At 36.9% G+C, this 21,935-nt stretch overlaps 1 protein-coding gene across 1 annotated transcript in view; it reads left to right on the top strand.

Moving 5' to 3' along the window:
- Positions 1–3,302: 3,302 nt before the first annotated feature.
- Positions 3,303–21,935, top strand: part of NEK1 (NIMA related kinase 1) — a 121,764-nt gene continuing 103,131 nt past the window's right edge. Inside the window, exons 1-8 of the mRNA XM_068974734.1 lie at positions 3,303–3,419; positions 3,864–3,960; positions 14,743–14,840; positions 15,706–15,789; positions 15,906–15,973; positions 16,091–16,177; positions 18,091–18,145; positions 20,406–20,606. Coding sequence (XP_068830835.1) covers positions 3,303–3,419; positions 3,864–3,960; positions 14,743–14,840; positions 15,706–15,789; positions 15,906–15,973; positions 16,091–16,177; positions 18,091–18,145; positions 20,406–20,606 — 807 coding nt within the window. The remainder of the gene's footprint in view (positions 3,420–3,863; positions 3,961–14,742; positions 14,841–15,705; positions 15,790–15,905; positions 15,974–16,090; positions 16,178–18,090; positions 18,146–20,405; positions 20,607–21,935) is intronic.

Below are 21,935 nucleotides of genomic sequence, written 5' to 3'. Positions count from 1 at the left end.
CCTCCTGCCGCCGTTGCCAGGGGCTCGGAAACCGGTTGGTTGGGTCCGGAGACGCGGAGTCGTGTCCCGGGGCGTTGGCCCGGGCGGCGCAGGCTGCGGCCAGATGCGCTTTCCGGACCGCGGAAGGTCGGCTCTGCCTCGCTGAGCCCCGGCGGGAGGCGGCGGCCCGGAAGGTGCCCACGGCCTGAGTCCTGAGGTGAGCGGCGCTCGGGGAGGCGTGACGTGCTGAACTGAGAGGTCGTTCTGTTGCGGGAGACCTCGCCCTGACTTCCTTCTGGGGAGGCTGCGGACTCCTGCCCTGAGATGCACGGAAATAGCCGCATCTCACTGACATGATAATTCTCTAAGGAACAGCGTTCCTGAGCAATCCTTGGACATTATTAATAGGCGATATAAAAAAGAAAAGCGATAGTGAGCATGGAATTAAAGTAATATTAGAAGTGTTGTTATCGATAGCAAGTCATTTACGTTGCTTATCTCGTCTCCATTCTTAAATTGGATACACGGTTTAATTAGAAAACGAGTAGCAGTTAACTGGTTAGCTCATAATCTTGGATTCCACTTCCCGTAATTTCAAACGGTCTACATGTACGGCACTGAAAGTTCTAATACTTTTAGAGTTCATAAGGCTTTAAAAAAAAAACATATATAGGCCTAATTTTTATTCTTTATTGTAAGATCCACCCCAAAACGTAAGAGTTTTTTTTGTTGTTGTTGCCATGGTAAATTACATCGGAGATAACTTGAAAGATTAAAAATAATTAGCAATCTCTGCTAGCAATGGCCTTTTCTTGTGATGCAGCAGTATTGTAGAGACCATGGAGGGAAGCCATATGTGGAGAGAGTAGTTGTTTCTGTTTTAGATTTGTCTGAAATTAGAGGATCCACAGATCTGTTTCAGGATTGCTCACTTTTTTTTTCCTTTGGTGAGAGATAAGGAGCCTAATTTGTGGAAAAATAGGTTTTTGTACAATAAGAGTAACCAATTGGGAGTTTCGTAAAGGTTATGGAACTTGGCCAGGGGAGTTCTTTTGAGGTCATTTTCATAATGCATTGATACTGTGTTCCAAGTAAATCTTAACTGTAATCCTGTGGACATGGCGTCATCTCATGAATATAACCATTTACATGTTCATCCTTTCCTCTAGGGAAACTGTTTATTGGCTGAATAGTCTTACAGAGAGGACTAGACTTCAGAGAAGGAGATTATTTTGAACCAACTCTAGTAGGAATCCCATTTTTGTCTTCTGCTTTTATGAATTATGAGAAATGAGACAGGGCCTTTCCTCATTGAGGAGTTATATTGACCTTCTCCTTCAGCCTAAAATGGGATTTATTATTTTGGGAGAACTATATGTGTGGATCATAGTTGCAGTTAATACCGTAAATTCTTGAAAGCCGTTGACGTTTCTTCACCAGTGTTTCCCTTTAGGACAACTTGCTTGTCTGTCAAATAGCTGAAGCAGCTGAAAAGGCTTGATTCAAGTTCCATATTATTGAGGATACAGTTTTTCATCATATACTTTTAACATTTTTCACATTTAGTGCACAACATTTTATTATATCAAGCATTCATGACTTAAAGATGTTCTTGTAACTGTAACATGTGAGGAAAGATGTCTGACTTGACTAACAGACTGCTTTTTCTGAACATAGTTGACATACTTAAAAAGAGTGATGTCATATAGAAAAATTTGAGGGACATTTAACTTTTATCAACATGGTTCCCTAGTTTTTAAAATACTGCTTGTTTCAAAATCCATCTTTTGCTTTCAGATTTAAAATGTCACCATGGTAATCCACCAAATTAAAAAAAAATTTTTTTAATGTATTTCTAGACTCCCTGTGATTTGCCTTTCATAATTAGCTTTCTAATGTCTCTTGATATCAAGTAAACAAGTCTTCCTTCATTGTTCTTTTTTTTTTTTCTGTATTTCTATGGCTGTGGTGGTGGTAGTTTAGTAGCTAAGTCATGTCCAACTCTTTCGATCCCATGGACTATAGCCTGCCAGGCTCCTCTGTCCATGGCATTCTCCAGGCAAGAATACTGGAGTCCGTAGCCATTTCCTTCTCCAGAGGAACTTCCTGACCCAGGAATCAAACCCATGTCTCCTACACTGCAATCAGATTCTTGACTGACTGAGCTATAAGGGGAGCCGCTAAGTTTTCTATGGCTATTCTTGCTTTTTTTTTCATGTTAACTTTAAAAATCAGCTTGTCTGATCACCCTCACACCCAGAGCTTATGTTTATATTAGAGAAGCATTAAATTTAAAGATTAAGAATTAAACTCTTTCTGATATTGAATCTTCTTTTCCTTCCATGTCTGTTTCTGCTTTGTTTTTTCTGTCTGTTCTTCTGAATATTTTTGGATGGTTTGTTTTCCAGATCACTTAACCCTGCTGGCTGTAATGGCTTTAGCACCCATGCAGTGAGCTCTTCCTTCCTGTTATTTTATAGTTTGCTTTTAGGAGTCCATTTAGTAAAGATACATTTCAGTGCTTTGTTGAAATTTTCCTCCTTTTTTAAAAATACCACTTTTATCCATTGTTCCCTCTTATTTTCTTGAACATATTAATCAAGGTTACTTGAAGTCTCCTGCTGATAACTCCATTTTTGAGTCATTTGTGAGAACTAATCTGTTCTGGGCTTGCCTTGTGTTGCATAGCTTAGGAGTGGGCTATCGTACAAGAGAGGCATTTACATGCACATTTTTGGTCTGTTCTGTTCTTTTTCCTCCCCCTCAGGATTTTTGCAGCCCTAAACTTTGACCTCTTTTTCCTTAGCACCTAAGGCTGCTGTTTTATATTCAGGCTTTGTTTTGTTGCAGAAATTTAATCTGAAGTTCTTTTATAATAGCAAACACTGGAAACAACTTAAATGCCTAATGAGAGGGGATTAGATAAATAAGTTTAGGAAGTAGTCTTATTAAGCTTGTATTCTTATTGCAGGTAGTAAAGTAATCCTGACAATAGTTACTGTAGGAAAAAGTTAGCTTCTTTCTCCATATATGATAAGTCTATGTAGTATTTGACTTTTCAAAGTATTCTTATAAAATTTAAATATCACTAGTTTTCTCCTTTTAGCTATTCCTACATTGCATGAGTAAAAGTGAGGTAAAGTTTATTTAACTTTCAGTAGATTTTATATATATATGTATTTAAAGCAAAATAGTCACTGAGGAATTAGAATTTGAATTAAACATTATAATTGTTATATATGTCATGGTTTATTCCTATTAACTGATACTTTTTTAATTTTGTATGTCTAGCATATCTGTTAAGATGCCTTAGAAAAAGAACCATGGAGAAATACATTAGAGTACAGAAGATTGGAGAAGGTTCATTCGGAAAAGCCATTCTTGTCAGATCTACAGAAGATGGCAGACAGTATGTCATCAAAGAAATTAATATCTCAAGGGTAAGTGTATTTTTTTGTTTAGTTATCCAAGTAGAAGTCTAGTTACAAACAGATTCATTGTTAGAGACAAAAAAAAAAAAGTATGGCAACATATGACATAAGAGAAACTATTGTAGTTGCAGAGAAAACCACTCACTTCAGAAGAGTCTGTGAATCCTTTTATTATTTTTTTTTTTCTGTGAATCCTTTTAGACTTTTTTCTGTGGTGTCTGCTGGTGTTTATGTTTTTGAAAACGATACATCACCTAGTGCTCTGTAACTTAATCTGATTTGAACATCTTAAAATGTATCTTTTTGTGCATTCAACTCATTCTTTTTAACTTCTGGTATATTTTATTACTTGGGGTGTGCTTTATGGTAACATTATTTTTAACCACTCTCTTTCATTTGGACTTTTATATCATTTATTTCCTTAATTTACTATTTTTTCCCCTTCTATTTCAGATGTCCAATAAAGAGAGGGAAGAATCAAGGAGAGAAGTTGCAGTGCTAGCGAACATGCGGCATCCAAATATTGTCCAGTATAGAGAATCATTTGAAGGTCAGATACAGACTCCTAAGCCTTGTGACGACTGCTGCATACTTTCCTCTTAAGGATCTTTTTGTGAATTATTCTCAGAAAGAAAAGTATATTACTTTGTGCTTGAATACATACGCATATGAGTGTCAGCCTTCTGCTCCGATAGTACTAATGCCACCCTGTCCCTGTGGAGCTTAGTACTGAGTCACTGTCACTGAGGTTGCTTGTAAAGAGGTAGTGTGGTAAGTACAGAAATTTAGACACAGCAGGAACAGTCATCTTCATCTTTTAAAACTAAACTCCCTTTAAGTGCTGCCACCACTGCCACTGAGAAAATGTTGTCATTTTAGAAAGTACCCCGCTTGTTAGTGTTCTCCTGTATATGTCATTATTATAATATTGAGATACTGTATTAAATATACCTTGTATATAATATATATGTGTATTATATATAAAGTGTTCTCAGGTTCTTAAAATATTATAAAATATTGCTATTTTGGTAATATCTACCATTATATTTGGTAGTGCAGGAACTAAGGTAAGACAAAACTTCTCTAAAGGCAGGTCAAGGTGGTTTATTCATTCCCGTTATCGTCAGAAATTTCTGTCAGTTGCAAAATAAAAAATAGTCTAGATTGAAAGTAGAAGATAGTTTAAATGACCATTTCAGGCTCTTATTACATGCAAATTTCAGCATCTGAATTAGAGTATCCTTGTTCCCAAGTAAAGTTACCTACTAAAGTAGAATATACTTTAAAAAATATATGAATCAGTTAACACCTTATATCATAAAGTGCTCAGTTTATTTTATGATGACAGTGAAGTGAGGCTTTATAGCTCATGGTAAAGAGTACATTGTTAACCATTTCTTCCTTCCGAGGGCCTTGAATTTCCTTTAACTTTCCCCTAGTATCTGTCTTTTAGTTTCTTTTTGCTTTCATCACCAGGATCTTAGTATTTCAAGGGAAAAGGTTTAAATGTATGTCAACAAATATTCTATCAGACGTTTTACTTAGAAACATCTCATTGGTTCAAAAGGGATGACACAGCCTTTAAATAAGGTGATATTACTACTGCCATTTAGCTTTAAAGGAGTAAATGCTCATGGGAAGTGTATTCAGGAGTACACATGTGCATGGACCCCAAGCTCCCTGTTCCTTCCACTCTGCTCATTCTCATTCCTTAAGGATAAGCTTTGCAAATAATCCCATGTTGATTCCTTATTGTGTTTTCTGTGCCTTTGTGGAACAAACAAGTATGTAGCTTTTGATGTTTAAAAACAGTTGGAATAAAAAAAAAAAGCAACGGGTGGGATCACATGTATGTATGTCTGCTTCTAGTTCTTTTCACTTACTATCTCATGGACGTCTTTCCCTGTCACTGTGTAGTGCTGTGCCCATTCTTTACAACTTTCTTATAACATTGCAGTGTTTCTCATTGTGTGCACTTTATGGCTCTATCACAATTTGTTTAGCCCATTTCCTGTTATGAATACTTAGGTTGTGTTTAGAGTTGTACTGTCCCAGGCAGAATTACACTGGACATTCTTGTCTAGGTGTCTGTCCTGTGGCTGTATTTTAGGAGTGGAATTGCTAGACTACAAGGAGTGAGAGTTCTGTGTCTCACAGAATCTCCAACCTTGGCTTTATGTACATTATCAAATTTATAAGATGTAATTTTATCTGGTGGGTGTATTCATTTGGTCACAGATCTTGGTATCTGGTCCCATCACTTCATGGCAAATAAATGGGGAAACAGTAGAAACAGTGACAGACTTTATTTTTGGGGGCTCCAAAATCACTGCAGATGGTGACTGCAGCCTTGAAATTAAAAGACCCTTGCTCCTTGGAAGAAAAGTTATAACCAAGCTGCTGCTGCTAAGTTGCTCATTTTATCATCTTCTCATTTTATCATGGACCTCTTTTAGTTTCTTATAGACCTTGTAGGAGCTCTGAAACACAAATTTTTCATTTTTCTCTAAAATGGTTAAAAAAAAGAACATTTTAAACCTTTCAATTTTAAAAAATGAGCAAGTTGTTTAAAAAAGTGGAATTCTGATGTTGTTTTGAATGTTTGTCATGAAAGATGAGGAAATTACTGTCTTTGGAGTTCTTCCCCACTGATTTTTGTTCATCTTGACAGTGAAAATCATCACTTCAGTTCAGTCGCTCAGTTGTGTCCGACTCTTTGCGACCCCGTGGACTGCAGCATCCCAGGCCTCCCTGTCTATCACCTACTCCCAGAGTTTACTCAAACTCATGTCCATTGAGTTGGTGATTCCATCCAACCATCTCATCCTCTGTCATCCCCTTCTCCTCCCACCTTCAATCTTTCCCAGCATCAGGGTCTTTTCAGATGAGTCAGTTCTTCACATCAGGTGGCCAAAGTATTGGAGTTTCAGCTTCAACATTAGTCCTTCCAGTGAATATTCAGGACTGAGTTCCTTTAGGATGGACTGGTTGGATCTCCTTGCTGTCCAAGGGACTCTCAAGAGTCTTCTCCAATACCACAGTTCAAAAGCGTCAATTCTTTGACACTTAGCTTTCTTTATAGTTTAACTCTCACATCCATACATGACCACTGGAAAAACCATAGCTTTGACTAGTCGTGCCTTTGTTGGCAAAGTAATGTCTCCTCTTGTTAATATGCTGTCTAGCTTGGAGAAGGAAATGGCAACCCACTCCAGTGTTCTTGCCTGGAGAATCCCAGGGACAGCAGGGCCTGGTGGGCTGCCATCTGTGGGGTCGCACAGAGTTGGACATGACTGGAGCAACTTAGCATCAGCAGCTTGGTTATAACTTTCCTTCCAAGGAGCAAGGGTCTTTTAATTTCAAGGCTGCAGTCACCATCTGCAGTGATTTTGGAGCCCCCAAAAATAAAGTCTGTCACTGTTTCTACTGTTTCCCCATTTATTTGCCATGAAGTGATGGGATCAGATACCAAGATCTTAGTTTTCTGAATGTTGAGTTTTAAGCCAACTTTTTCATTCTCCTCTTTCACTTTCATCAAGAGGCTCTTTAGTTCTTCTTCGCTTTCTGCCATAAGGGTGGTGTCATCTGCATATCTGAGGTTATTGATATTTCTCCCGGCAGTCTTCATTCCAGCCTGTGCTTCATCCAGCCCAGCGTTTCTCATGATGCACTCTGCATAGAAGTTAAATAAGCAGGGTGACAATATACAGCCTTGACGTACTCCTTTTCCTATTTGGAACCAGTCTGTTGTTCCATGTCCAGTTCTAACTCTTGCTTCTTGAGCTGCATACAGATTTCTCAGGAGGCAGATCCGGTGGTCTGGTATTCCCATCTTTTTAAGAATTTTCCACAGTTTGTGGTGATCCATACAGTCAAAGTCTTTGGCATAGTCAATAAAGCAGAAGTAGATATTTTTCTGGAACTCTGTTGCTTTTTCAATGATCCAGAGGATGTTGGCAACTTGATCTCTGGTTCCTCTGCCTTTTCTAAATCCAGCTTGGACATCTGAAAGTTCACGGTTCACATATTGTTGAAACCTGGCTTGGAGAATTTTGAGTTTTACGAGCGTGTGAGATGAGTGTAGTTGTGCGGTAGTTTGAGCATTTTGAAATAAAATCATAATCTCTAGTAATCTTTTGTTCTGAAATTTTAATTCTTAAGAGTGTTTTGGCCTTGATTCTATGTTTAGACAAAGTGAATTCTTACTGTTAATTCTTTTATACCTTAGTTACCCCTTTTCAGAGATACTTATCTCCTACTTGTCAGGATTTCATCAGTTTTTTTCTCATAATGAGCAAATGGATGATGTATTCCCTCAAAGCAGTTTACTATTTGCATTTCTTAGAGTGTCTAACTCTTGTTTTTATACATGATAGGTATCTTTAATGATACTTTTCTCCTCATAAGCACATTATGTCTTATGGTATTGAATGTTTCTGTAGAAAAGTTTGACTTCAGCATAAAGCTTCTCTTCTTCTTGAAGATAATTTGCTTTATCTTTTCTTGATTCTCAAAGAATTCTTTCTTCAGAATTAAATTCAGCAAAATATGACTTAGTATTAATACTTCTGATTCATTTTCCTTGGAACATTTTGAACCCTTTCTGCTTGCAGATTCTGGTTTTCCTTTGTTTCAGGAAAGTTTTCATCTCACTATTTTTTAAAAAATTCGTTTATAACTTAAAATGAGGAAGAATATTCCAAAATTTGTCAGATTACAGATGAATTCTTTCTTGTAAAGTCTCTCGTGTTACAGGATGTGCTCTCAAATTTTTTAAGGAACGTTGCATAGCAAAATGTTTTTGGGGAAGAAGACTAAACTGAGTTAATTTTAAGTGCTGATAGAGGACCTCAGGCAGAATCAGTTTTTAAAAGAGACATTAAATTTAATATTGATGTCATAATTATAGATATTAGATACTGTTCTAAGTCTTTTAAAATTACTCAAGTAGCAGTATGATTATGTTGTAACAATAATGCATATGAACACTTTAGGATGAATTTTTGAAGTCTCAGTATTTTGCATATGGGGATTAGGACACTGAAAAAAATTCCACTGACAACATAAACAGAGTTTAAAAGTGCTCTCTTTCAGTTAAAAGGTAATGAAGATCATGTGTATTGGGAAAACATAGGTGAATCAATAAAGACATTGATATTGATGAGAAATGTGAAAATTTTGGGTAAAATTTTTTGTAAAATTGGAGAGTGGGCTGAAAAAAGTATTTCCAGGTGTATAAATTTATAATTAAATTTTAATATTAAATATGATAAATAGATACTTTTTGTCTATCTTCCTAACATTTATAAATTTTAAAAATTGATGCTGTCATTGAGAAAGTTTTGTGTCACTGTATATTTGGGTATCTGTGTTATACATGTTTGTTTACTCTGTGATTCATGTATTGCTATCTATCTTTACTTGTCTGCAGCTATCATCTTCTAATTGGTTTCATATTTTTGTCTTTGTTTTCCTACAGTCTTTGCTTTTTATCATGTATCTTTAATGAAAAAGCCTCATATGGAGCTATGTGTTGGCATTCAACTTGTTCCCAATTGGTCAAAATCTAACTTCTCTAGTTCCTTAAAGAACCCTTTTCTTTGAGGCTAAATTTGGATTGCTTTTTGCTGTGGATAATAGTAATAGAAAATCTGGCCAGTATTGGATTAAGTGAGAAAGATATTTAATGATCTCACCTAACAGGAAATCTAACAGATGGGCAGTGCTGCGTATAGAGCATGTATGACAAGTTAAACTCTGTCTGATTTCTACTCTGGCATCCTTAAGACACATGTTTTTAAGCCTAATGCTGTCACCTTGTCCTGAGATGACACTTTGCAGCTCCAGGTGGCACCTGCATCCAGAAGGTGCTGAAGAAACGGACTGAGGGCAGTCTGTTTCTGGGACTAGTAAAGCCAGATATTTCTAACAAGCGCTTGTTCAGATTTCCTCTTAGATCATAGTGGGCAAAATGGGGTCACTGACTACTTTAGTACTAGGGAAGACTGGGAATTAGGGGATCTGGGATTATTTTCAGCTTCTCAAGTGAGGCGCAATGAAGGGAGAAAAGTATTAGAATTTTGAGGTTAGCCTTACTGCAGGTGTGCTCACTGAGGGATCAAGCTTCCTGTCCTATGTTAAACTCCAGTTGTTTTCTAATAGGCATCAAGGCTTTGTCACTTGCTTAATGGCAACCCACTCCAGTATTCTTGCCTGGAGAATTGCATGGATAGAGGAGCTTGGTGGGCCACAGTCCACGGGTCGCAAAAAGTCAGACACGACTGAGCGACTTCACTTTCACTTTAACAGTCTTTTGCCTCAGTTTCAGGCAGTTTCTAGGTGTTCATTCTTTGGGGGGGGTTTTGGAGGGTGTCTCTTCAATGCTGTGTGAGTCCCTTGGTGACAGGGGTTGTGTTTTATATTTCTGTATCCCTGGCATCTCAGGCAAAGTGCCTACACATATTAATAGTTGGTACCCAGATGTTTGAATGATGGAGTATGAAACAGACTAGTATTTCCCTAATGGAGAAAAGACTTCTTTGTTAACCTTAGGTTTAACTGGTATTCATCCCAAAATAAATAGTAAATGTTTAAGCAACAGAAAATATTACAGAACTCAGATATTTTCCTTTAGGATTGCTTCTCCATTCCTTTCTCAGGTCCTGTTTAACCTGTTCTCTCTGTCTCTGTACCTGTCTGTCTGTGTCTGTCACACACAGATACATCTTTTTTTTTTGATCTTGAAATAGTTTTAATTTTTGATACATGCATATGGTACAGAATTCAAAGGTTACGTAACAGTAAAAAGGCTGCCTTCTACGTCCCTTTAAGTACCTGTTTCTACCTGTTGGTGGTACCCACTGTTACTACTGTCTTGAGTTTCATTCCACGCGTACTCTAAGCAATGTTCAGTTCAGTTCAGTTCATTCGCTCAGTTGTGTCCGACTCTTTGTGACCCCATGAATCGCAGCACGCCAGGCCTCCCTGTCCATCACCATCTCCAGGAGTTCACTCAGACTCACGTCCATCAAGTCCATGATGCCATCCAGCCATCTCATCCTCAGTTGTCCCCTTCTCCTCCTGCCCCCAATCTCTCCCAGCATCAGAATCTTTTCCAGTGAGTTAACTCTTCACATGAGGTGGCCAAAGTACTGGAGCTTCAGCTTTAGCATCATTCCTTCCAAAGAAATCCCAGGGCTGATCTCCTACAGAATGGACTGGTTGGATCTCCTTGCAGTCCAAGGGACCTTCAAGACTTCTCCAACACCACAGTTCAAAAGCATCAATTCCTCGGCGCTCAGCCTTCTTCACAGTCCAACTCTCACATCCATACATGACCACAGGAAAAACCATAGCCTTGACTAGACAGACCTTAGTCGGCGAAGTAATGTCTCTGCTTTTGAATATACTATCTAGGTTGGTCATACCTTTTCTTCCAAGGAGTAAGCGTCTTTTAATTTCATGGCTGCAGTCACCATCTGCAGTGATTTTGGAGCCCAAAAAAATTAAGTCTGACACTGTTTCCACTGTTTCCCCATCTATTTCCCATGAAGTGATGGGACCAGATGCCATGATCTTCGTTTTCTGAATGTTGAGCTTTAAGCCATCTTTTTCGCTCTCCTCTTTCACTTTCATCAAGAGGTTTTTTAGTTCCTCTTCACTTTCTGCCATAAGGGTGGTGTCATCTGCATATCTGAGGTTATTGATATTTCTCCCAGCAATCTTGATTCCAGCTTGTGTTTCTTCCAGTCCAGCATTTCTTATGATGTACTCTGCATAGAAGTTAAATAAGCAGGGTGACAATATACAGCCTTGACGTACTCCTTTTCCTATTTGGAACCAGTCTGTTGTTCCATGTCCAGTTCTAACTGTTGTTTCCTGACCTGCATACAGATTTCTCAAGAGGCAAGTTAGGTGGTCTGGTATTCCCATCTCTTGAAGAATTTTCCACAGTTTCTTGTGATCCACAAGGTCAAAGGCTTTGGCATAGTCAATAAAGCAGAAATAGATGTTTTTCTGGAACTCTCTTGCTTTTTCCATGATCCAGCGGATGTTGGCAATTTGATCTCTGGTTCCTCTGCCTTTTCTAAAACCAGCTTGAACATCAGGGAGTTCACGGTTCACGTATTGCTGAAGTCTGGCTTGGAGAATTTTGAGCATTACTTTGCTAGCATGTAAGATGAGTGCAATTGTGCGGTAGTTTAAGCATTCTTTTGCATTTCCTTTCTTTGGAATTGGAATGAAAACTGACCTTTTCTAGTCCTGTGGCCACCGCTGAGTTTTCCAAACTTGCTGGCATATTGAGTGCAGCACTTACACAGCATCATCTTTCAGGATTTGAAACAGCTCAACTGGAATTCCATCACCTCCACTAGCTTTGTTCGTAGTGATGCTTTCTAAGGCCCACTTGACTTCACATTCCAAATTGTCTGGCTCTAGATTAGTGATCACATCATCATGATTTTCTGGGTCGTGAAGATCTTTTTTGTACAGTTCTTCCGTGTATTCTTGCCACCTCTTCTTAATATCTTCTGCTTCTGTTAGGTCCATACCATTTCTGTCCTTTATCGAGCCCATCCTTGCATGAAATGTTCCCTTGGTATCTCTAATTTTCTTGAAGAGATCTCTAGTCTTTCCCATTCTGTTGTTTGCCTCTATTTCTTTGCATTGATCGCTGAAGAAGGCTTTCTTATCTCTTCTTGCTATTCTTTGGAACTCTGCATTCAGATGCTTATATCTTTCCTTTTCTCCTTTGCTTTTTGCCTCTCTTTTCATAGCTACTTATAAGGCCTCCCCAGACAGCCATTTTGCTTTTTAGCAATTCTTTTCCATGGGGATGGTCTTGATCCCTGTCTCCTGTGCAATGTCACAAGCCTCATTCCATAGTTCATCAGGCATTCTATCTATCAGATCTAGGGCCTTAAATCTATTTCTCACTTCCACTGTATAATCATAAGGGATTTGACTTAGGTCATACCTGAATGGTTTAGCGGTTTTCCCTACTTTCTTCAATTTGAGTCTGAATTTGGCAATAAGGAGTTCATGATCTGAGCCACTGGAGATCAGTGGAGAAATAACTCCGGAAAGAATGAAGGGATGGAGCCAAAGCAAAAACAATACCCACTTGTGGATGTGACGGGTGATAAAAGCAAGATCCGATGCTGTAAAGAGCAATATCGCATGAGAACCTGGAATGTCAGATCCATGAATCAAGGCAAATTGGAAGTGGTCAAACAAGAGATGGCAAGGGTGAATGTCGACATTCTAGGAATCAGTGAACTAAAATGGACTGGAATGGGTGAATTTAACTCAGATGACCATTACATCTACTACCGCAGGCAGGAATCCCTCAGAAGAAATGGAGTAGCCATCATGGTCACCAAAAGAGTCCGAAATGCAGTACTTGGATGCAATCTCAAAAACGACAGAATGATTTCTGTTCGTCTCCAAGGCAAACCGTTCAATATCACAGTTATCCAAGTCTATGCCCCAACCAGTAATGCTGAAGAAACTGAAGTTGAACGGTTTTATGAAGACCTACAAGATGTTTTAGAACTAACACCCAAAAAGGTGTCCTTTTCATTATAGGGGACTGGAATGCAAAAGTAGGAAGTCAAGAAACACCTGGAGTAACAGGCAAATTTGGCCTTGGAATGCGGAATGAAAGCAGGGCAAAGACTAATAGAGTTTTGCCAAGAAAATGCACTGGTCATAGCAAACACCCTCTTCCAACAACACAAGAGAAGACTCTACACGTGGACATCACCAGATGGTCAACACCGAAATCAGATTGATTATATTCTTTGCAGCCAAAGATGGAGAAGCTCTATACAGTCAACAAAAACAAGACCAGGAGCTGACTGTGGCTCAGATCATAAGTTATAGCACACTGTGCTTAATTTTTTATGTATGTTTCTCATGCTGTGTAAATGGTGACATTCTATACGTATTTTTTATAAGCAGTTAATTATAAGATTTTCTGCTTTTTTTTCCACATACTGATTTCTCATATGTATATTTGGATGATTTTTTCATATCAATTGTAAAAAAGAGTTATACAGCTTATTTAGCTCCTTCATGTAGGTTCCCAGCCCCTGGCACATTAGAAGCAGTGTATCCAGAAAGAATGTGGGCATTGAAAGTAACAAGACCCGCACCCAAGCCTGCTGAGAGTAAGGCTATGAGCCCGAGGCAGCAGGAGAAGTGAGCTCCAAGAGGACTGCCCTTGAGCTGTGACAAGTGACCCTGGCCGCTCCTCCTGCCGGGGAGAAGGTCCTGTAGTCCTATTCCTGTGGAAGAATGAAGGCGGGGAGAAGGATGAGAGGTGTCCTTGTCCTGTCTACCCCTGAAAGGGTCATGGATGTCTTTTTTTCTGTGGACTGAAGCATAAAGGTGATTAGGGAAGTGCCCCATCTTTATGTTTGTTCACAGATGTAGAAAAAGAGAGTTCCCTAGGCATAGAGACTGTCTTTCGTTTGAGTCACAGCATCTGTTATTGTGTTTATTTGACATTTAATTAAGTGCATGAAACAAAGGTGAAAAGTAATTGTCAACTGGAAACCAAGATTACCTATTTCTGACAAATGTTTGGAAAAATCTGTTTTTTCAAGATGATGTTTAAGAAGTTATATCTATTAAGTGAAATCGTATATATCTGTCTGCATTTTGTACATATTCCAGATATGTTTATATCAGTGTGGACACTGATATTCGCTGGATTGGTGTATTCTTGGTAGAAAAATCATTAATAATCGAGTTGCCTGTTAACCCAAGTTATCACACAGTCTATACAACCAGTATACATACTTTGCCTTTTGCATTTCCTCTGTGTCTCTGTTTTTAGTTTAGTGGAACACATTTAATTAATTGCTGCTTTCTATTAAACCTTTCAGTTCAGTTGCTCAGTCGTGTCTGACTCTTTGCGACCCCATGGACCACAGCACGCCAGGCTTCTCTGTCCTTCACCAACTCCCGGACTTGCTCAAACTCATGTCCATTGAGTTGGTGATTCCATCCAACCATCTCATCCTCTGTCATCCCCTTCTCCTCACACCTTCAATCTTTCCCAGCATCAGGGTCAGGATCTTTTCTAATGAATCAGTTCTTCACATCAGGTGGCGAAAGTATTGAGTTTCAATTCAACATCAGTCTTTCCAATGAATATTCAGGACTGATTTCCTTTAGGATGGACTGGTTTCGTTCTCCTTGTAGTCCAAGGGACTCTCAAGAGTCTTCTCCAACACCGCAGTTCAGTTAACCTTTAGGTACCTTTAATATAGCTATGCTTTCAATAAACGTTTTTAAAAAGGAATGTAATGTTTATATTTTGTAGAAAATGGCTCTCTCTACATAGTGATGGATTACTGTGAAGGAGGGGATCTGTTCAAAAGAATAAATGCTCAGAAGGGCATTTTGTTTCAAGAGGACCAGGTGAGTTAGCATATAGGCGATCGAGTCTTAATCCACAAATGTTGTTGAGAAGTCATTCAAAGCTTATTTTTTATACATGTGTTTCTTTATAACTACAGGTGCTGACTGAGTTTTGGCCGCATACTCCAGCACTGCAGTCACGATTCTGCTCTCATGAGATGTTTTATAATTTATGTTGGCAACTTTTCTTGTGACTTGTGGGTTTGGTATCATGTTTTGAGAGTCCTGTGTCAGTTAAAGACACTATAGAAAATCAGCCTTTGTGTTCTTCCTCGCTTTATACTTTAATTTTTTCATTTTTAAAAATGCCATCTACTTGGATTTTCTTTTTTTGTTTTTTTTGGTGTTAGAAGTGAGGTAGAAATTCAGCTTTTTTACTTTCAAGTGGCCAACTACAGAGTGTGTATTTATATGTGATGAATGCAGGATGAGAAAGAAGTCAGAGGTGTCTTCCACTAGTCCAGCTTGATTTTTTTTCCCTCTCGTGATTTTTACTTTTCTGGAACAGTGGTATATTTATCAACAAAGAAACGTCACTCACCATCATGCTATCCTAAAATATAAAGTATTTCCATTTTTCACTCTTCTCTGAAAATTTCTTTCCATATTCTGATTTATAAAAGATGCTTTAGGAGCAGTTCTTATATTTAAATGTAGTGTGTGTACTGCATGTAATGTGACTGTTGATCTGAATATCTACCTAATGTAAACGACATTAATTATGATGAAATTAAAAATTATAACTTTTTTTTTAAGGATTTAGATCCTATCTTCCCCAGATATTCCTGAGTTCTTTTAATGAACAAGGAAAGACTTAATGTGAAATATAAAGTTTTAAAGAAATGATCTGATTTATCCCCCCTAGATTTTGGACTGGTTTGTACAGATATGTTTGGCCCTAAAACATGTACATGATAGAAAAATTCTTCATCGAGACATAAAATCACAGGTATGTTTTTTCTGTCACTACTAACTTCTAAGTAGATTCGGACATTGGGTCAGCATTGTCTTGGGCAAAGACTGGACAGTAACAGTATTTCTGGTTTTTTTCCGTCTCTTTTACAGAACATATTTTTAACCAGAGATGGAACAATACAACTTGGGGATTTTGGAATTGCTAGAGTTCTTAATAGGTAAACTTTGGTTTGATACAATGTCTTCAGTGAAGTTTTAATCCATGGTGGTATACTTGTGATAATTTAGATCTTTAAGTATCTTAAGTTTCTCCAATAATTCTCTTTTTGTTCTAGTACTGTAGAGCTGGCTCGAACTTGCATAGGGACCCCATACTACTTGTCACCTGAAATCTGTGAAAATAAACCTTATAATAATAAAAGGTATTTAAAATGATACTTATTTCGTGTTGTATAATATTTTCTTTAAATCTTTCTTTGTTATACTATATTAACTTTCAGAATATTATTCTAAAATCATTAATGGACATATGTCCACATATGTATGTATTCGTATGTATATATACTTTTTAAGTATATAATGAGGGGAATCGTAAAGAAGCTATTTCACTCTTGCTAAAGGAACTATAAAATTACTTTCTTATCTAAGTTATAATGGGAAACAGTGCTTTCTTTGTCTTTCTTTTCATAATAGTTACTTCCTATTTAATTGCAATAATTGATATTTATTGAACACTTGCTATATGCCAGATACTGTTTTATATGCACTGTATATATTAACTCTTTTTATCTTCACAGTAGCCTTGTGAGTTGTAAGTATTTGTCATTCCTCCTTTCCTTAGAAGGAAAACAAATGCAGAGAGAGGTGAAGTGACTTCATAGTCCCAGGCATCTGATTCCCAAGTCCAAATTAATAATCACTGAGTCATAGTATGGCTAACAGATTGGATAGTGTGTGTGTCAGGAAGAGGAATTCTGCCACTGAATTCCAGTTACCTTTTCTTTTCTCTCACACACACTCATTTAAAAATCCCAACCCAGAAACATTGACCTCGGTTTTGAAAGCACCCTACGAGGCTAAAAGGAAGTGGTGGCTGACAATAATGCATGTATTCAGGATTGCTATTCACCCTGCCCCCCTTTGCTTTTGAGGGTAGGGAAACTATTTCAGACCTGAGCAGAATGGATGAGAGCATCATCTGAGTAATGTATTTAAATCAAGTTACAATGATCAGTCAAGTCCATGGAGTGTTTTATTAGTGGATAAACTAAAGCAGAGCAGTATTTTCTTTGAGCTAAAGTAATTTTACATGTTAATGCTGTTTCAGTGTCTTTTGGGTGATTCAGTTATGAAAATATTAGTCTTTAAATTTGAAGTGGATTGAATCATCCCTTGGAGAATTTTATATAAAATTGATTTTATGAAAAAAAATACTTTAAAACAGTAGTAGATAAACATCATGAATTATGCTTGGAAATTCATATTTTCCCAGGTGTTTCTTAAAGAATTTTATTAATAAGATCCTTAATGTTTTTATTTATAGCTTTTAGTTTATAACATATTCAAGTTACTAAAGGCTTTTTACATTTACTTTTTTATCTTAGTGGAATCTTAAAATTAAACAGATTTTGGGGTTACAGTTTTACTTTGTAGATTTTTGTGAGAGATTGGGTAGATAACTTTAGGATTTCAGTAATGGGCTTTATTCTTCTCCAGTACATTCAGCTTCCAAGAGCAGTGGTTTTTGCTTTTTTTGACTTGTAGCTCTGAATTGTGAGGGTTTTTTTTCTCTTAAAAATAGAAATAGTCTTTTAGTTATAAAAATATCTGTTTATTTAAGATAAAAGAGCAGAAGAGACTGTGGATAAAGATGATAGTGTAACTGAGTCTTGAAATTAGAAAATAAATTAATGTATTTACTCTTTAACATTTTTTAGTTGGTTGTCACAGATTTGTTTCAGATTTACTTTTAGTAAATTAATATTTTCTTCATTACTTTATACTATTTAAGAAATTGTATTTTGAAAATGATTAAATAAAGCATTTTTATTTTTTTGCAAAATAAGAAACTGAAATACCTGAAATTTACTGATTTTGTTTAAATATTGTTTTGTTAATGACACTTAAAGTAATTATTTAGGCAACTTACTTTTCTAATCTGGGATAACTGCTTTCCTCATTTAGTTATGGTTCAAATTTTAAGTTTGAAAGAACACGTTTTATGGAACCCATATTTTTGCAGAATATTTTCAAGCTGCTTTGTCTTCTTAAAGTGAAAATCTTTTAAAGTAATTTCTGATTCTTAGAGAAGATCTCTCATTTTTCTGTTTTCTAGTGATATTTGGGCTCTGGGGTGTGTCCTTTATGAGATGTGCACACTTAAACATGCAGTAAGTAGAAGTTTGTGAAATATTTTACAAATTATGTCAAAAAATACCTATAATATTTGTTTAAAAGAACTCATTTGCCGTCTTTCAGATGACCTACTTGTACTAGGAATTAACTCTTCTCTGTTGGTTTGTAAATTTCTCAGTATTTTCTGACGTGTAAATGTAATCAATTTTCCCTTAACATATGTGCATATATCACATATGCATGGTTATATATATTGTTATAACATAATATATCATACTTCATTCTAGAAAATTATTTCTAAAGACAAATCTGCTATCTTTTTAATGTTAAACTTGCATAATGAATTTGATGTTTTGGCTTAACAGACTATTAATTTCATTTTAGCAATTTTTCTCAAAACATCCAAATTATTTGACTTTAGAATTGAAATTATCTAAAGAACAGTTTTCAGCATATTTATGGAGAGATGATTTTACTGATGCAAGTAGTCTTTAATTCAGAGTATTTTAAAATTTTCACTTTGTAGGTGGCACATAATTTACCAAAAAGGGGAAGTTCTTGTTCTAAGTAGGTTCAGTTTTAATCATTTTCCATATTAAAATTTTGCTTTTTAAAAATGCTTCCTCTACTGATTAAACAGTAATATATTTTTATTACAGAAAACTTAAGGAAATAAATAAAACCATAAGGAAAGTGAATAAATATCAAAAGTGTCAGTAATGTCTGCTTGCAAATTGTTTCTTTCTAGACTTTCATCTAGAATAATCTATAAAATGAGTTCCATTTTTGTTTTTTTTTCCCTCATAAATTTTGTTGTGGTGTATAAGCACTTTTATAGCCTATCTTTATTGCCTGATGTTATTTGAGTATTTTTTTTTTTTTGCTGTGTTTCTTCATGGTTGCGTTGTCTTCCATTTTATTACCTTAAGATTTTATTTTTCTTAAGGAAAAGAGCATAGATTGCCAAAGTGATAGGACCTGGTGGATATCAGATCTGCATTTTAAGAAATTGGTCAGTTTTTCTGTGACATACAGTGATTTAGGTCTAAATCCATATATTTTTATTTATTATTATTATTTTTTTTGGCTGCACCCTGCCACTATGGGATCTTAGTTTCTGACCAGGGAATTGAACACTGGCCCATGGCAGTGAATGCAGAGTCATAACCACTGGACCATCAGGGCATTCCCTCAGCTCAGTTCAGTTCAGTACCTATTTTTAGGTAGGTTTTCATTTGCATTGTTCTGTCACCGTTGCTTCTGTATTTTGGAGTTATTTACCCTTAAGTGGACATATGAAGCTCAGTAAGTCATTAATCTTTATTTTATGCAGAGCTTATCATTTAAGAGATAAGCGAAATTTCATTGCAGTGAAGGAATAGAGTAATAACCTGTTTCTGCATTTAGGATTCCTTCTTAGGTACATAGACATTTCTAGACGATTGAATTGTACTCACATCTTAATAAACAATATCATATTTTATGTGCTAGGAGAACTCAACATTTAAGAGAACTCTTTTATACTTTGTATAATTACCATTGCTTACTTCATACTATGTTTTGTTTTCTTAATTGTATATATTAACATAAGTGTCCAGCTGTTCTATACCATTTTAACTGAGATCTCAAAAGCTTAATTTTACTTTCAAAATGAAATCGTCCTTTTAGATTTTAAACTGCCCACCTTTTTTTCCCCCACTTCAGTTAGAGTTTATATTGTGTTTAATCCTAAAATACATGTTTCTATTGATAAGGTTTATATTCCCCTTTGGAATACTTGCCACGTTGCTGACTCCATATGGCTTTCGGGAGCATCACACATTTAAAAATAATAATAATGAGCAATGTATAAAAGGAAATTAATTAATACCTTTATTTATTACATTTTCCCCAAAGACTTTTAGTTCTCTAGTTAATTTCCTATTCTAGTTGCTACACCAGGGGCACAGGAAGGCAGATCTTAAATGAAGACCCCCAGGTTTGCTTGTTTTACCACCTTGGTTATTGTTATCTTTTATAAACCCTTTACTCTGATTAGTACCTGTATTCCATCTTTCAGTTTGTTGAATATATAAAAGTTAATCTTAGAGCAGTTTATACCATTTCATGAGAACTGGTATTTTCTTTTAAATGTGTTTGTAAATAACCAAGTGAATCTTGCTCTGGAGAGCATGTGCTGATTAAAATATTGGAAAGAGGGTTGCAGTTCTGTTGTTTGTTTATAGGAAAAACTCTGTTTCTCATTGTTGATACTCACATTTTCAACTTATGTTTCATTTATTTTCTCGATTTTAGTTTGAAGCTGGCAATATGAAAAACCTGGTACTGAAGATAATATCTGGATCTTTTCCACCCGTGTCTTTGCATTATTCTTACGATCTCCGCAGTTTACTCTCTCAGTTATTTAAAAGAAATCCTAGGGATAGACCATCAGTCAACTCCATATTGGAGAAAGGTTTTATAGCCAAACGCATTGAAAAGTTTCTCTCCCCTCAGGTATGGTTTTGTTTTTTTTCATTTTGTAGTTAAATTGAGCAGGAGGCTTGTGGAGCTTGACTGGGGCGTGGCCTCTTTTGTTTGGAAGAGAGCTCTTTGCAGCCCTTGGGGGTGCGTGCCTTTCCCAGCTGTGCTGGAGTCACTTTCCTTTCTGTTTTCCTGCTACTCTTCCCCTTCCTGTTTGCTTTCCAGTTGTGCTTTTGCATTCCTTCTCTGTTTCCTCTTAACACTTACTGCAGAACTTCTGACACCTCTCATTACCATGTGTATAGCAGTTTTTATACATCAGGCAGAATTCAGTTCAGTCCTGACCCTGTGTACCTGGATGTGGCATCAGATCCTACAGTTCAAGGGCTTAGTCTCTCCCACAGGACCACTCCCACTTCAGAAGCCATTTGTAAGGGCAGGTTGTCACCTGTGCTTCTGACCATCTGGTTTATGTGTCAGGTTCCCGTGACCCCTGCCTCTGGTTCCATTGATATGCTTGCTGGAGCAGCTCACAGGACTTGGAGAAATTTACTTCCATTCACCAGTTCATTATAAAGCATGTAGTAAAGCATGTGCTTGCTGGAGCAGCTCATAAGACTTGAAATTTACTTCCATTCACCAGTTTATTATAAAGCATGTAGGTGAACGGCCAGGAAAAAAAGTACATAATGGTGAGGTCTGGAGTCATCCTAAGTGCAGGAACTTGGGTCCCGCCTTGAATGTTTGCCAATTCAGAAGCTCTCTGAACCTTTTCCCTAGTTTTTTATGGAATCTTCATTAGTAGGCATGATCAGTAAATCTTTGGTCCTTAGTGATTGGTTCCAGCCCCTTTCCTTTCCTGGTTAGGGAGGGCAGTGACATTGGAACTTTTAACCCTCTAATCAGGGAGTTGGTTTCCCTGGCAACCAGCTTCCATCCTTAAGTGCTTTCCAAATGTCATCTCATTAACAAATTTTGGTGTGTCTCAAACAAACGGGCTTGTTTTGAACAAAAGGCGCCTTTATGTGCTTCCCACTCAGGAAATTTCAAGGATTTTAGGAGCTGTGTGCCAGGAACTGAGTGCTGACCAAGTATGTATTTCTTAGTCAAAATATCACAAAGTTATTACTCTTCAGTTTCTCTTGTTTTGTTTTCTAGTTTTTTTTTTTAATTCTGGTAAAATAGAAACAAGATAAAATTTATTAATATCACGAGTTTTGAGTGTACAATTAAATGCATTCATAGTGCTGTGCACCCATCACCTCATCCATTTCCAGGTCTCTCTTCCTCTTAAAAAGCTGAGTCTATACCCCTTGATTAGTTCCTCCCCTCCGCCTAACCCTGGCCCCTGGTATCCATCTT

This window comes from Capricornis sumatraensis, chromosome 6 (assembly GCF_032405125.1).
Source record: "Capricornis sumatraensis isolate serow.1 chromosome 6, serow.2, whole genome shotgun sequence".
NCBI lineage: Eukaryota > Metazoa > Chordata > Mammalia > Artiodactyla > Bovidae > Capricornis > Capricornis sumatraensis.
The sequence above is the reverse complement of the archived record's forward strand: the minus strand, read 5'-3'. Positions and strand labels throughout refer to the sequence as shown.